The 15744-nt window shown below is 39.5% G+C and overlaps 1 protein-coding gene across 15 annotated transcripts in view; it reads left to right on the top strand.

Moving 5' to 3' along the window:
• The first annotated feature begins 345 nt into the window (after window positions 1-345).
• Window positions 346-15744, top strand: part of kif1aa (kinesin family member 1Aa) — a 71877-nt gene continuing 56478 nt past the window's right edge. For all 15 annotated transcript variants that reach the window (XM_077198903.1, XM_077198902.1, XM_077198901.1 and 12 more), the window contains exons 1-2: window positions 346-631; window positions 2842-3002. In XM_077198903.1, coding sequence (XP_077055018.1) covers window positions 2897-3002 — 106 coding nt within the window. In that variant the 5' untranslated portion in view covers window positions 346-631; window positions 2842-2896. The remainder of the gene's footprint in view (window positions 632-2841; window positions 3003-15744) is intronic.

Raw genomic sequence — 15744 nt, 5'->3', positions numbered from 1 at the left:
ACAAATACAGAGAGAGGCTAAGTCAAAAGAATTTGAGGTGAATTAACGTAAATATTAAATATTATTTAGTCTTAAAAATCATACTGCATACTTGGGGACAAACCTACCTACTTGGTTTCTTTTAATCTATCACACATGCAGTCCAGCACTAACCACTGAATCTCATGTTATGTAGAGTCGTGTGAGTGTGTCTGTCTGTGTGTGTGCGCGCACATACCGTACTCCGCGGGGAATCTAATCTCCATCCCCTCAACCCCCCTCCTCTCTCCTCCCCCTCTCGCTCTCTCTCTCTCTATCTCTCTCTACTGCATTGATGCTTCTGCCTTCCTCACTGATGATGTCACTGGTTCACTCAGTCTCAGCATCACCAGCAGAGCCATTTTGGCTTCTACATTACAGGGCACTCAAAGATCTCTCCTCCAAGTAGCCTTCCTCCTTACAAGCAGGCCTCAACGGGCATCCAGAACAAATAAAGGGTCCTTTGTTAAACAAGAGGGAAAAGCATATTGTTTTTGACATATCAGAGGAAGAGCTCAAGAAAAAGATTTTGAGAAGCCAGCGCAAGAGACAGTAGTTGGAGCCGATCTGTAGAGTCAATAGCTGAGAGCATCAGGGGATCTCCATTGTAAAGGTAAGAGTTTTTTTTTTCATTGTTAGCGTGTTTTAGAGGACAATGCAGTATTAATGAGGCTCTGTGTGTTTATTTGGTGTTGGGTCACCAGGGTGGGACTGCTGTGGGGTGCGGCCATTCAGAGCTGTCAACAAAACCAGACATTGTTATTATGACAGAGAAGTGTTTTTTTTAATTTTTTTTTATTGAGTAATGGAACAGATGTTGTTCGTCATAAATGGCCCTCTGTCCTTGTGTACATATTTCTAAGTGCGGGATGGATAAATGCACTGTCATTCATTGTCTCAAACTGGCAGGCACACAATAATGAATCACGATTTGAGAATTTACAGGACAAGGTATTTCATTTATACTTTTTTACAGTACAATCTTTTTCTCTTTTTTTCTTAATATGTAAGAGTTAACATATAAGCAAATTGGGTAAAATTTTACGACTTCTGGCATCATACGCTTATGGAATTGTCGGTCCCACTGTGTTCTAACAGCACTATGCAAATGATGTCAGGCACAATTAATGATTTATGTAGATTTCTTAACACTTAGGAACGCAATTATACAGAAAATTAAAAAGGAACCTTGAATATTTATGATTTTATGATCTACACTGCAAAATATTACCTTAAGGCACACTTCTACTTGATCTGGCCCTTAAAATTACTTTTATTGGTGTAACATTGTAGTAAGGCTTGTTAGATAATAATTTTGACTTTTTGAATTTTGAATAAAAGCAGTTAATTTAGGTACTATCAATTTTTTTTAGGTTACATGAAAACATATTGCTGTACAATCGATCTTTCTGCTTATCTGTAATGAAGATGTGCATCTGAATAGAGTTAAAATCTTAAATTCTCTTTTACCAATTATGTTAATCACAGATTGTTTAGAATAGATGTGTATAGGTTAATTAATCAAAGTGTCGGTCACAATACATGTAATATAAAATGTATTTCATAGTTACGTTTTCAACCCAATAACACTAAACCCCCCAGCTTTGTCTTTGTAAAGTGACATGCAACCTTTGAGGTTCATGTCAAGGGGTCTAAGACTCTAAGTAGACTGGAGAGTAATTGAGAGAGACTGAACTTACTCTGACACACCAGAATGTGACTCAGCATGATGTCCTTATAATTGACAATTTCAGTATTACGCTTACATGAGATCTCTGTATGAGCTCATTTATATGTATTCAAATAAACCTAGTTACTGATGCAAACACATATATAAACTGAAGTAGAACTCTTTAAAGAAGATTGGTGTGATGGGGAGGTTGAGCTGGACTCGGGGTGTTAGCCAGTTCTGTTATTGGGCTATTGTAATCCTAGGAAGCGTACTGACATTTAGCCAGCCGTGCACTTCTTTTGTTGCTGCCGGGCCGAGTATCTCTCTAGATCTGTAGCTGACCGTGCATGATCCTTTTACGATGAGGTCATATAAACACAGCCTTCCTGTTTTGTCTGAACATTGAAATATTTAAAAATTTGCGGGATTTATTGTTAAACCTTGTTGTAAGTCACAACTGAAATCATGCGTTTGCTTTTCATCCCTTCATGCCATATTCTTTTATAGATACAACAGAAATTATACTCATAGTTGCTATGGTGATAGGCAGCTTAACAGCTTTCCTGAAACTAGGTGTAATTCAATTTCCAATGGAGAAGAGTCTAAATCAATATTTCTCTGCTGCTATATAGTAATGGAACTACAGAATGAGTAATATCCTTCCTTTATTTTCAGAAATGCTGCACATGCGTGCATAAATATGGATTTTACTGTACGTTTAGCGTATATAATTTTTTTGCATTGACCAAAATGTCTCAATCAATTAGTAAGCATCTTTTCATGTGTAATCATTCAAATGTATATATCAAATGTATATATTTAATAATAATATTAGTGGAAATATAGTATATACTATTCCATTATGCTTATCCTCTGTAGTGTCGGATATATATCTGCAGAATGTATTCATCTTAGTTAATGTTAATCTCAACATTTACTAATACAAAAAGTGTATCTGTTAACATTAGTTAATACACTGTGAACTAACATTTTATTTTTATTATTAACTAGCTTTATATATATATATAATTATTATTACACACACGCATTACACATTATAATTCTATGATTAGATATAATAGCTATAGATCTTCCAGTTTTCTGTTTGTTGACATCAGTGTTCCATCAATGCTCTATTCTTCTGTTGGCAGGTGTGAGCAGTGACGTGGGCTTTTAAAGTGCTCTCAGCACACACACAGAGGCACCATGGCAGGGGCCTCGGTGAAGGTGGCGGTGAGAGTTCGGCCCTTCAACTCTCGTGAAATGGGTAAAGAGTCCAAGTGCATCATCCAGATGTCAGGAAACACAACCAGTAAGTAACCAACTCCATCTGCGCCCCAGTGCTTCCATCACGAACATCCAGTTAAATCGCTAATAATACTCAAAAGACTCAAGTTTATAGATCATCACTTTTATTGTGTGTCTAAATATTGTTTTCGCTTGCGTGCGTTGTGTTTATCTGAGTCTTTGACCTCATCTGCAGGATTTCATAAGGGCAGCCATTTTGAGATGATGTGGGACAGTAGCTAACTGATCACTGAACCGGGGGCGAATAAACTCTCTAGTAAATCTGATCCAACATTAATTTCATAGTCGTCCATTAATCTAATGTGGCTACAGAAAATGAGAGTTATTAAAACCGAGGAAAAAAATAAAGGGATTTTGCGATGAACCTATCACAACTGTTGACCACTGCTGCTGTAATTATAGGTGATCGATTTTAGTTTGCTGTTTTTACTTGTTTAGCTGGTAGAGTGGTCATTTTCAAAGTAACTAATGAGAAGGCATCATTCTTTGGGTCATTGAATATTAAAATAACACATAATCAAGACAACTTAAATTCTTAGATGAGGTAGAAGAAAGTCTATTTTGTAAATTATCGGGTTGGTGCTAATTTTCCCATTTATTTTACATTTTGCAGTTTTATATAATTTATTACTGGCCTAAAGTAATATATATGATTATTATTTTGGATAAAACCATAGAATACTGTCCCATCATTAATGAATAACTATACAGAAACAAAAGAGTAACGTAATATTAACATGCTAACTTCTACTAACTGACAAGAAACTCTGATTAACGGATTAGTAAGTAGTGCTATAGTCGAATGTGGTAGTTCACTATTAGCTAATTAATAACTGCTATTTTTTCATACCTCCCAGAGGACTACTAAGAACCTATATATACAGGTTCATAATTAATGCAGTGAATAATGCATAATTCTGAAGTGAAAATTGTGGTAACCTACTAGTAATGACTCAAGTATTACCAAATCCTTCAGAAGGAATTCATTAATGTGCATTATTCACATTAATCATGAACCTGTATAGTAGTTCTCTGGGAGGTATGAAAAAAAAGTAGTTATTGATTAGTTAATATTGAACTACCGCATTCAAATAAGCGCTATTACTTACTAATTCGTTAATCAGAGTTTCTTGTTAGTTAACAGTAGTTACTAGAATGTTAATATTGCTTTACTCATTTGTTCCTGTGTAGTTATTAATTATTGACAGAGCAGTATTCTAAAGTGTTACCTTGTTTTGTCTTTTTATTCTGTAGTGTGCTGTAGAATGTTATAGAAGGGTTAAATGTATTATGTTAAAATATTATTTTAAATTGTGATTGGGGTAGCCTATTGCCTAGTTTTACAGCAATGTCATCATACAGAAGAATTTCTTGGTTGTAAGTGTGAATGTGCTTGGAGAATTGAGGGAACTAATCGTTGACTGGAGAGAGATTTGATTTCTAATCTGCCAGTTGGGCAAAGCCGTTGGTCAATAATGAATGAGAGCTTGTGAAATATTTAGAGTCTGGCCTAATTTAGCTTCCTTCCTTCCACCTTGTGTTGCTTGAGAAAAAACAATGTGTCCACTATCATTTCTTCACCTGAGGTAGTTCTTAAAGAAGTGTTGATGTTTACATCAGATATTGTGTCAAAAATAATTGCAGTAAAAAGCCATAGGCCATTTTGTTAAACCATTTGACTATTTGTAAAAACACTGTGCACATATCAGTACAAAAGGGTCATCATTATAGAGGATGTAATATTACACCACAGTATTGTTGTACAGCTCAGGTCAAGGGTTTTACGAAGGATCTGGCAAATCTGTAAGCCATGTTGCAGATTTTATTTTTGTTGTTGTACGTTTTTTGGCGAGCTGAGCTAGTGGTGCATGATGTAAGTAAGACATTGATAACATTGAGGATAAAAGCCTAATACACTAGGCTCTGGTTATTTTGTTTTAATGGGCACAGAGTAGACTGTGAACCTTGAACAATTGAGAAATAAGCCATCAAAAACAGCAGTAACACTTACTGTCATTGTAAATGGATTGTGGTTGTCAACCTTGTCATATTTCTAATATTTAGAGATGAACTTCGCTGCTCTGACAATATTTTCAAAATCACATCTGCCATCAATTCAAGCAGTAGAGGAAAAAAATATCTATATAATAGTATATTGTAACTAAAATTATTGTCACTCTATATATATATAGAGTGACACTAATTGTATCCAAATTGTCAGTATGTCCATATTGTGAGTTTTAGCGCAGATCCGAACATATAAATATGTTTATAAATATCCATTAAAATCTATGAATAATAATGAGTCCAGGCTAGTCTATTAGACATTGAGGACATTAAGTGCACTTATCACTCTGTCAAAAAAAAAATTCAGCATCACTCTCACCATTTACAAATGAATTCTGACGTTCTTGAACACATTAGCACATCTTCTTGATGCATTGCTAATTTGAACATTTGAGGTGAATTCAAATGCACAGCTGGTAGTGCCTAATTAAGACAACTTTGATGATTACATAAGAAATCTTAGGGTCTTGATAACTTTTTACTATTTAATGAGTACATTCCAGTTTGCCAGAGGATGTTATGTGCATTTCCACCCTTAGAAAAGTGAGTATTATTCTATAGTATATCTGCTTCAAATTGTTTTTTCTATGGTGTTTTTCTAATAATGACATTTCGAATCTGGCCTCTAACCTGGCCACCTTTACTACTGGTCTCAGGACAGCGTTGACACAGCATAACATTAACTTGAAATGCTAGATTACCTGCACAGACATCCTGTGTGGTTTGCCTGTGTCTATTCAGAGTCCACTCAAAAGCATCCTTTCAAAACCTTCAACACAATCGTCAGGCACCTTAAACACAAAGGCCCAGCGGAGTGCGTAATGGAAGAGATCTATTCAAAATCCAATGTTAGAAACAATCAATTGCTTAACATGTTTGACCCTGTTTTTGTTGTGTATGTGGATTCTGTAGGTTAAAGGCACTTTACTCGAATCACAGAATCTAAAAAAATATGCATTAACACACATGCAAACACATGTGTGAATAGTTGTGTACTTTGCGGCCCTTTTCGCCTTTGAAAGGTAGCCTCTGTGTACGGTAAGAGGGTCGGTGATGTCATGAGAGAGCTTTTCTAGTCATCAGTAATTTGGAGAGAGGCCAGTCCCATTCTCATTCTGAGGGTGTAAATAACTGGTTGTTAGTGGGAGTCTGAGCCCAGAGAGTGCCTTTTGTGCTACATGCCGGCTGCTTTGTCACCGCTGCCAGCTTGAGATGGGTCAATAGCCGAGTTCCCACAAAGCTGTAGAATGGTGGAGAATGATTGACAGCTCTGACTGGTTTAAGCCACCCTGCTATCACTGAGGCACCATTGGGCCGCTCACACAGGCCTTTAAGTTCTTATAAAGGGGTTTCCTTTTCGTAAGAAATTGTCTCATTACTGAACCACTGAAGAATTTAGGGCTGTGCCCTGCGAGACAACTAATGTAAGATTCAGCCTAATGGTTTCTAACTGCAAAAAGTCTTCACTGACACAGGCTTTCATTGGTTTCAGCTGTAAATTCTGTGTGATGTTCTCAGTGATACTTTGGTAATTATACATGTGGTAGAAGTCCATTTATAAAAGATACTGAATTGTCTATTTGATGAAATCCTGAAATGGACTTTAGCTGTGAGAATTTGATTGCCATGTTGATCAAAGCACTAAATGATGCTCCCCTTATCACATCACTGCCAGAATTCCCTTCCCTTGTATTGATTGAGAATGGTGTGTATGGCAATGGGGTCTTCAGTCTTTAATAGATTAATCTGTGTTATATTTATGGTCTTTTACGGTTGTTTTATTGCAATATAATCCCAGTTTGATCTTGGGTAAATGCCACGGTACACTCTGTGACATCAATGATCTTTTATTTCAGACTACAATACACATTGCAGGCAAGGCATTGGTTCCATTTCGTTGACGGCACATAGGAGTTGTGCTGAACACAGCACAAAACAACACAACACAGCACGAAACAACACAACACAGCATGAAACAACACAACAAAGCACGAAACAACACAACACAGCACAAAACAACACAACACAAAACGACACGAAACAACATAACACAGCACGAAACAACTCAACACAGCAAAGAAACAACACAGCATAAAACAACACAACACAGTACGAAACAACCTAACACAGCATGAAACAACACAACACAGTTCGAAACAACATAACACAGCATAAAACAACACAACACAGTACGAAACAACATAACACAGCATGAAACAACACAACACAGCACGAAACAACACAACACGAAACAACACAAAACAACACAACAACACGAAACTAAACATTTTAAGATCCCTGAAAACTGTACAGTGTGAACTCGGCTTAAACAACATTGTGGTAGATACCAGACCATACTTTCACAAAGTGAAAAGTATCATCTTGTTAAAGTAGTTTTCACCTTCCTGGATAGTTTTCATTAAAGGTACAATATGCAAGGATTTTTCGCCACCGGGGGTCGCTAACCTCTTACAATAACAAAGGCGTATACTGATGACGTATATTCCACATTAAGCTGAATTATGGATCTTGTCGTCAAGCTGATGGTTCTTTTATAGATGAGTGAATACATTGATGTTTTTAACATGACTGTGGTATGAAGCAGGGCGCGATTGCTAGACATATACCAGCGCCACACACAACGCGAGTCCTGCGGATATAAAGGAATAAGGACATTTCATTCTACCGAACTACAAGCAAGTGCTGAATTAATACTCACACAGGTCAGTTTATTAGACGAATTAAACTTGAGGTAATGCAGCGCTGTTTCACTTGCTCTAACAGTTACACTATCATACTAAACGGCATTTGAGTGTGTTGAATGTTGTTAGTTAGGTTGTGTGTTGGATGTATGAGACTAACTAAGCTAGATCAACATTAGAATAACATACAGATCATATTCTAACATTTCATCCTGTTGAACTAAATAACATTGATAGTTTTATGTACATTTGCTCACCTGTCTAAAAGTACATGCAACACTCGCGTCTCTGTCAAGTCGAGGTTAGTCGCAGACGTGGAGCTCTCGGCATCTCGAAAGATGTTGATCTTCGTTTTAGTCCTCTTTTTGTCTCAAAATCTGCTTGCCATGATCCAAAATGTTTGAACAAAACAACAACAGCGTGAGCGTCCTGCTAGGCATAACGGGCCAGTTGTCAACGTCAGTCGCTATGGTTACTATGGCAGTACGAGGTCAAACTTGGCGGTAACCGAGGGTAACGCGGATATGACGTCATTGACTGGCGACTCCTCATCCCTGCTCACACGCCCTGTTTCCTTGGTTAAAATCGCAATTTTCTCACGATTTACAAATTGTTTGAAACATTTGGGATATTGTAAGTAATCAACTAAACAAAATATATAACATTGGCCTAGTGGTTTTTGGATATTTTACTGCAAAAAACCTACATATTGTACCTTTAAGATTAGTCTGATCACATTGTTTTAGTCTGCATGATCATCTGGCTATAATGGTAAAATGGAGTGTAGTCATCTGGCTATAATGAAAAATCACATATCTAACTCACTGTAGTGGAAAATGATATAGTCAACTAGCTATAATGGAAAAGGTTTTGTATTATAAGGTCACTATACACAGTGACCTTCTGTTTGACCTTTAATAAGTGTATACACTGGTTACACACATTCCCACTCATTGACGCTTGAACCCTAAATCTCCATCTCACTGCACACACACAAACGTCAGGAGTCGCCACGTCCTCTTCTGGGTAATAAAAGCGATTTAAAAAACTCCTCCTTATTAGGTTTGTGCATTTACCGCTTCAGCCATGACTCATGTAACAACTACTGAAAATTGTGGACATGAATCATTGTCATTATTGAGAGCAGAGCAAAGGAGAGATGATGAGAGGAGTGGAAAGAGGTCTGATATCGACAGCACAAGACCATTATTGACAATTTACCTATTTTTATATTAAAATTGTTTGTAACGCAGTTCGTTGTTATGGGAAGAAGGAGGCGGGAACCAGCGAACATTTAAAGACTTTAATAATACAATAAACAAATACAAAAGGAAAGTAAAGACAGCATCCCCTAACGGACGACTGCTGTCACATATAACAAACCACAACATAAATCCAGGCCTGGCCTCTCTCGTCCTTCACTGTCATCGCTCCTCCTTCATGCTTCCGCTCCTCATCGAGAGACACGGGACCGGTGCACCGCGCAGGTGTCGATCATCGTTAATCACGCCACCTGCTCACCACAGTGTTTTAACAACATACGTCGTGCTGGAATACAACAGATCAGGAGCATGAAATCAGACACCATGATTGCTATAAATAATTCAAGCAGTGGCATCTCAAGGTTAGCAAGGACTAACTAGGTTTGATTGCTAGGACTCTAAACCCATCACAGTTTCCAAAATGTGACCTGCTTGCCTCCTATTATTACATTTAGAATATCACATTGTGACTACTCTTAACCAAGAGCCATTAATTCAGCCTAATGTCTGTTAAACTGTTTTGCAATATAAAAAATAACAAAACAAAACATATAGCCTATATATTACAAAAGGTATGTTTACACATATTCTTATCTTTTGTTTTTTTTTACTAAAAACTGCAAACATCCAAACAAAAATAAAATAAAATACCAATTTAGAAATTGTTGTTCCATTTCATAGTTCACATCTGATATTGAATCCATCAAAATATATGTATTATTTTTGATTGCTAAAAACTGCAACCATAAAACCAAAAAGTCAATACAAAACAATAAACTGGAATTGTCATGCAGTTCAATTAAAGGTCCACATTTGATATTAAACCTTGAGGTAGAAAATTGGATTATCAGTTACTATTAAATGTCGAATATGAAAAAGGTACTTCTGACAAGTTAACAAACCTTCATTTTAATTTGGCATCTGTTGAGGTAAAATTATATAATTATTAATTCATTTGTTTTTTGAATGAAACGACTGCAGATAAATATTTTATTCCCTTTTTAAAACATTCCTCCTCATTACAGTTTTTACAATCGCTATGACAATTTTTTTCAATACTTTTAACAAATTTCCTAAACTCTTAACACAGTTAGGCCTACATCTGTCTGTGTAAGCTATACTATTAACATATTTCTTGTTGCACAAAATGCATACAATTAACACAAATTTAAAATGCTTGAACTTCTTTTACACACAAGCTCAAACAAGACCAAAAACTATGGATTTTTACTGGCAAATTTACTAATGCTTTAACACTGTATGTCAGAACAGAAAACACCATGTTCTAAACCTAACCTTACAGGCTAAAGTCAAGGTAAACAGCTGTTTATATTGTGAGTTGAAACACAAATATATCCCCTGTGTTTTATTCTATTGTTACTGAGAAACAGTTGATTGAATTATGCAAATATATAAATCACAGCTGATTCCCATCTAGGAAACACACTCAGGTGTTAAGGTTCTTTCAATCGCATGACCATAGGGTATAAAGTAAAAGAGGGCCTTTTGGGCTGATCTTTTGTGGAAAAGGGAACAATATAGAGCAACAAAAGAAAGAAAGAAACATGTCTGTACTAGGTGGAGGAAGACATGTACCAGGACAAGGGAGAGGGCAAGGGAGAGGAGTGGGACAAGGACAAGGGCAAGGGAGAGGAATGGGACAAGGGGAAGGGAGAGGAGTGGGACAAGGGCAAGGGAGAGGAGTGGGGCAAGGGCAAGGGAGAGGAGTGGGACAAGGAAAAGGGCAAGGGAGAGGAGTGGGACAAGGGCAAGAGACAGGAGTGGGACAAGGGCAAGGGAGAGGAGTGGGACAAGGGCAAGGGAGAGCAGTGGGACAAGGACAAGGGAGAGAAGTGGGACAAGGGAGAGGAGTGGGACAAGGTCAAGGGCGAGGTAGAGGAGTGGGACAAGGGCGAGGGCAGGGAGAGCAGTGGGACAAGGGCAAGGGCAAGGGAGAGGAGATGGACAAGGGCAAGAGACAGGAGTGGGACAAGGACAAGGGCAAGGGAGAGGAGTGGGACAAGGGCAAGGGAGAGCAGTGGGACAAGGGCAAGGGAGAGGAGTGGGACAAGGGCAAGGGCGAGGGAGAGGAGTGGGACAAGGGCGAGGGAGAGCAGTGGGACAAGGACAAGGGCAAGGGAGAGGAGTGTGACAAGGGCAAGGGCGAGGGAGAGGAGTGGGACAAGGGCAAGGGCGAGGGAGAGGAGTGGGACAAGGGCAAAGGCGAGGGAGAGGAGAGGGACAAGGGCAAGGGCGAGGGAGAGGAGTGGGACAAGGGCAAGGGCGAGGGAGAGGAGTGGGACAAGGGCAAGGGCGAGGGAGAGGAGTGGGACAAGGGCAAGGGCGAGGGAGAGGAGTGGGACAAGGGCAAGGGCGAGGGAGAGGAGTGGGACAAGGGCAAGAGAGAGGAGTGGGACAAGGACAAGGGCAAGGGAGAGGATTGGGACAAGGGCACAGGAGAGGAGTGGGACAAGGGCAAGGGAGAGGAGTGGGACAAGGGAGAGGAGTGGGACAAGGGCAAGGGAGAGGAGTGGGACAAGGGAGAGGAGTGGGACAAGGGCAAGGGAGAGGAGTGGGACAAGGGCAAGTGCGAGGGAGAGGAGTGGGACAAGGGCGAGGGCGAAGGAGAGCAGTGGGACAAGGGCAAGGGCAAAGGAGAGGAGTGGGACAAGGGCAAGGGCGAGGGAGAGGAGTGGGACAAGGGCAAGGGCGAGGGTGAGGAGTTGGACAAGGGCAGGGGCGAGGGAGAGGAGTGGGACAAGGGCAAGGGCGAGGGAGAGGAGTGGGACAAGGGCAAGGGAGAGGAGTGGGACAAGGGCAAGGGAGAGGAGTTGGACAAGGACAAGGGCGAGGGAGAGGAGTGGGACAAGGGCAAGGGCAAGGGCGAGGGAGAGGAGTGGGACAAGGGCAAGGACGAGGGAGAGGAGTGGGACAAGGGCGAGGGAGAGGAGTTGGACAAGGACAACGGCAAGGGAGAGGAGTGGGACAAGGGCAAGGGACTCTGAGATGGGTCTTTTTTTATTGAATTTCTGCAGCAAATGACCTAAACCCAACAAAACAAAAATTTTGAGAGGCTTCAAAAGAAACTGCAGTGCAAAATACAATCTACGATCAATACAATATACTGTCTGTTGTATAAGGGCATACCTGACACAAATAAAATAATGCAGTTGCTGTAATTCCATCTGATGTTAGTGTTTTTATGACATTGTGCTATGATTGACTAAATCTTCCTGTTGGACAAGAACATATGTTAGTGTTTTGAAAAATTATTTGATTTTGAGACATGTTTGCAGTGTTTTGGTAGACACTATAATACAGATATTATTGTATTTGGAAAATTAGTTTTGGAGTTTAGTTTACAATGTGTGATTTTGGGCATGAAATTAACTGCTTTGCCAATTGTGTGTTGTAGGTGTGTTGGTGCGTTAAGAGTTAACGTACCAACTTTGTTAAATTTGTTAAAAGTATTGAAAAAATTGTCATAGTGATTGTAAAAAACTGTAAACTGCCTGACCATGTGGCACATACAGGTCCTTCTCCAAAAATTAGCATATTGTGATAAAGTTCATTATTTTCCATAATGTAATGATAAAAATTAAACTTTCATATATTTTAGAATCATTGCACACCAACTGAAATATTTCTGGTCTTTTATTGTTTTAATACTGATGATTTTTGCATACAGCTCATGAAAACCCAAAATTCCTATCTCAAAAAATTAGCATATTACATCCGACCAATAAAATAAGTGTTTTTAATACAAAAAAAGTCAACCTTCAAATAATTATGTTCAGTTGTGCACTCAATACTTGGTCGGGAATCCTTTTGCAGAAATGACTGCTTCAATGCGGCGTGGCATGGAGGCAATCAGCCTGTGGCACTGCTGAGGTGTTATGCAGGCCCAGGATGCTTCGATAGCGGCCTTAAGCTCATCCAAAGTGTTGGGTCTTGCGTCTCTCAACTTTCTCTTCACAATATCCCACAGATTCTCTATGGGGTTCAGGTCAGGAGAGTTGGCAGGCCAATTGAGCACAGTAATACCATGGTCAGTAAACCACTTACCATTGGTTTTGGCACTGTGAGCAGGTGCCAGGTCGTGCTGAAAAATGAAATCAGTTGGAAGCATGAAGTGCTCCAAAATCTCCTGATAGCTAGCTGCATTGGCCTTGCCCTTGATAAAACACAGTGGACCAACACCAGCAGCTGACATGGCACCGCAGACCATCACTGACTGTGGGTACTTGACACTGGACTTCAGGCATTTTGGCATTTCCTTCTCCCCAGTCTTCCTCCAGACTCTGGCACCTTGATTTCAGAATGACATGCAAAATTTGCTTTCATCCGAAAAAAGTACTTTGGACCACTGAGCAACAGTCCAGTGCTGCTTCTCTGTAGCCCAGGTCAGGCGCTTCTGCCGCTGTTTCTGGTTCAAAAGTGGCTTGACCTGGGGAATCCGGCACCTGTAGCCCATTTCCTGCACATGCCTGTGCACAGTGGCTCTGGATGTTTCTACTCCTGACTCAGTCCACTGCTTCCGCAGGTCCCCCAAGGTCTGGAATCGGTCCTTCTCCACAATCTTCCTCAGGGTCCGGTCACTTCTTCTCGTTGTGCAGCGTTTTTTGCCACACTTTTTCCTTCCCACAGACTTCCCATTGAGGTGCCTTGATACAGCACTCTGGGAACAGCCTATTTGTGCAGAAATTTCTTTCTGTGTCTTACCCTCTTGCTTGACGGTGTCAATGATGGCCTTCTGGACAGCAGTCAGGTCGGCAGTCTTACCCATGATTGCGGTTTTGAGTAATGAAACAGGCTGGGAGTTTTTAAGAGCCTCAGGAATCTTTTGCAGGTGTTTAGAGTTAATTAGTTGATTCAGATGATTAGGTTAATAGCTCGTTTAGAGACCCTTTTCATGATATGCAAATTTTTTGAGATAGGAATTTTGGGTTTTCATGAGCTGTATGCCAAAATCATCAGTATTAAAACAATAAAAGACCTGAAATATTTCAGTTGGTGTGCAATGAATCTAAAATATATGAAAGTTTAATTTTTATCATTACATTATGGAAAATTATGAACTTTATCACAATATGCTAATTTTTTGAGAAGGACCTGTACATGCAAAAACAATTTTGCAACTAGCTACAAGAGTAGATTTAACATGGCAGTGCTTCTATAAAGGTGGAGCATGATATCCCCTGGGCTGTGTGGTGCTATTATTATAACCCATATACTCTTCTGTACAGCTGGTACTGCACTGCCCTAGAGACAGATAGACACAGATGTATAGACTGGTTAAAAGGGTCTGTCCCTTTTACCGACACAAGTGAATGAATTATTTCACTCCAACTCCTTAAGTGCGGTCGGCCATTTTAGAATAGAGCTTCCTGTTTTGAATAACGTGACCGCAGGATGTTGCTTGATGTATGTGATGTTCAGATTCACGTGCTCAGATGTGTTTTGATATGGAGCTATATGAGAGTTTAAATTAAAAACCATATAATTAGGATATTTCAGCCTGTTTTTAGAGAATATTTCTTTAATATGAATTAGATTTGCTAATTGTTGGCGCTCCGTTGTCCAATGGGTGTTTTAGTTAGCAGAGGAATTGATTTGTTTTCAGGCATTAGCTTTGCTTGAGTGATATCGTTGAAAACTAGAACAGGGATTTACAGGAGGGATTATACAATGACATGTCCTTCTGTTACTTGGCAGCTGTGTGTGTGTGTGTGTGTGTGTGTGTGTGTGTGTGTGTGTGTGTGTGTGTGTGTGTGTGTGTGTGTGTGTGTGTGTGTTTGTGTGGGTGTGCGTGTGCGTGTGCGTGTGCGTGTGCGTGTGGGGGTGCGTGTGTTTGTGTGTGAGAGAGAGAGAGAGAGAGAGAGAGAGAGAGAGAGAATCAGAAATATGTTTTATGTTGTATTTGAAACTGTGGTGCTGCATCTATGAGGTCCAGAAGTGTTTTCTTGTGAGATTGGGGGCCTAATTTATAAAACATGCTTATGCACAGATTTAAACTTGTTCGTATGCTAAAATCCACGGCAACATTAAAATGAATAAAAAACGGTCTTTAACGTGGAAAAGTGCTTAGCGCCACGTCGGGGTCTAAACAGACGTACACACTTTTCCTTTGGCATGGGAACTGCAGGTATTTGAAAATTTTTGCCGCTCACAATTCTCAAGCATTTGGATTGTTGACTGATGCTCTTTTATATATTAATGACTTTAATTAGGGCGCTTTTACAAGGTGGAGATCTGAAACCATTCAGCTGTGCACAGTTTCAGGATCATTTGAAATTTATAAATTTCATCTCTGGAAGAGAGGCGTATGCTCTGAATCACATGTAGGCCTACACACATTGGAGAAATTATTGTAAATGTAGGATGGTTTCTACGCAACATTTTATAAATGAGACATGTGAGCTTTCATTATGTTCACTTTAAACAATGTCCTAATCTAGGTCATATTGGATTGTATAGAAAATAAAATGTATACTTCAATGATGAACTAATCAAATGCGTTCTATTTGTTGAGTCTCCAACATCCCTGGAGAACCAAGATTAGAGTTTGCTTGATGCAGAGCATCCTTTTCAACCTATTGACTCTCTGAAGGTCATTCTTGAATCGCCTTTTTTTTAATTAGGTCAGAACACTTTGTGTGGATTGAAGAAAACTTAAATTCATCACATTTTTATCTTTTTGTTGACTGTGTTAGTT

The sequence above is a fragment of the Siphateles boraxobius genome, unplaced genomic scaffold (assembly GCF_051911475.1).
Source record: "Siphateles boraxobius isolate OS27281-9 unplaced genomic scaffold, OSU_SipBor_1 41, whole genome shotgun sequence".
Classification (NCBI taxonomy): Eukaryota; Metazoa; Chordata; class Actinopteri; order Cypriniformes; family Leuciscidae; genus Siphateles; species Siphateles boraxobius.
This window is presented reverse-complemented; position numbering and strand designations above follow the sequence as displayed.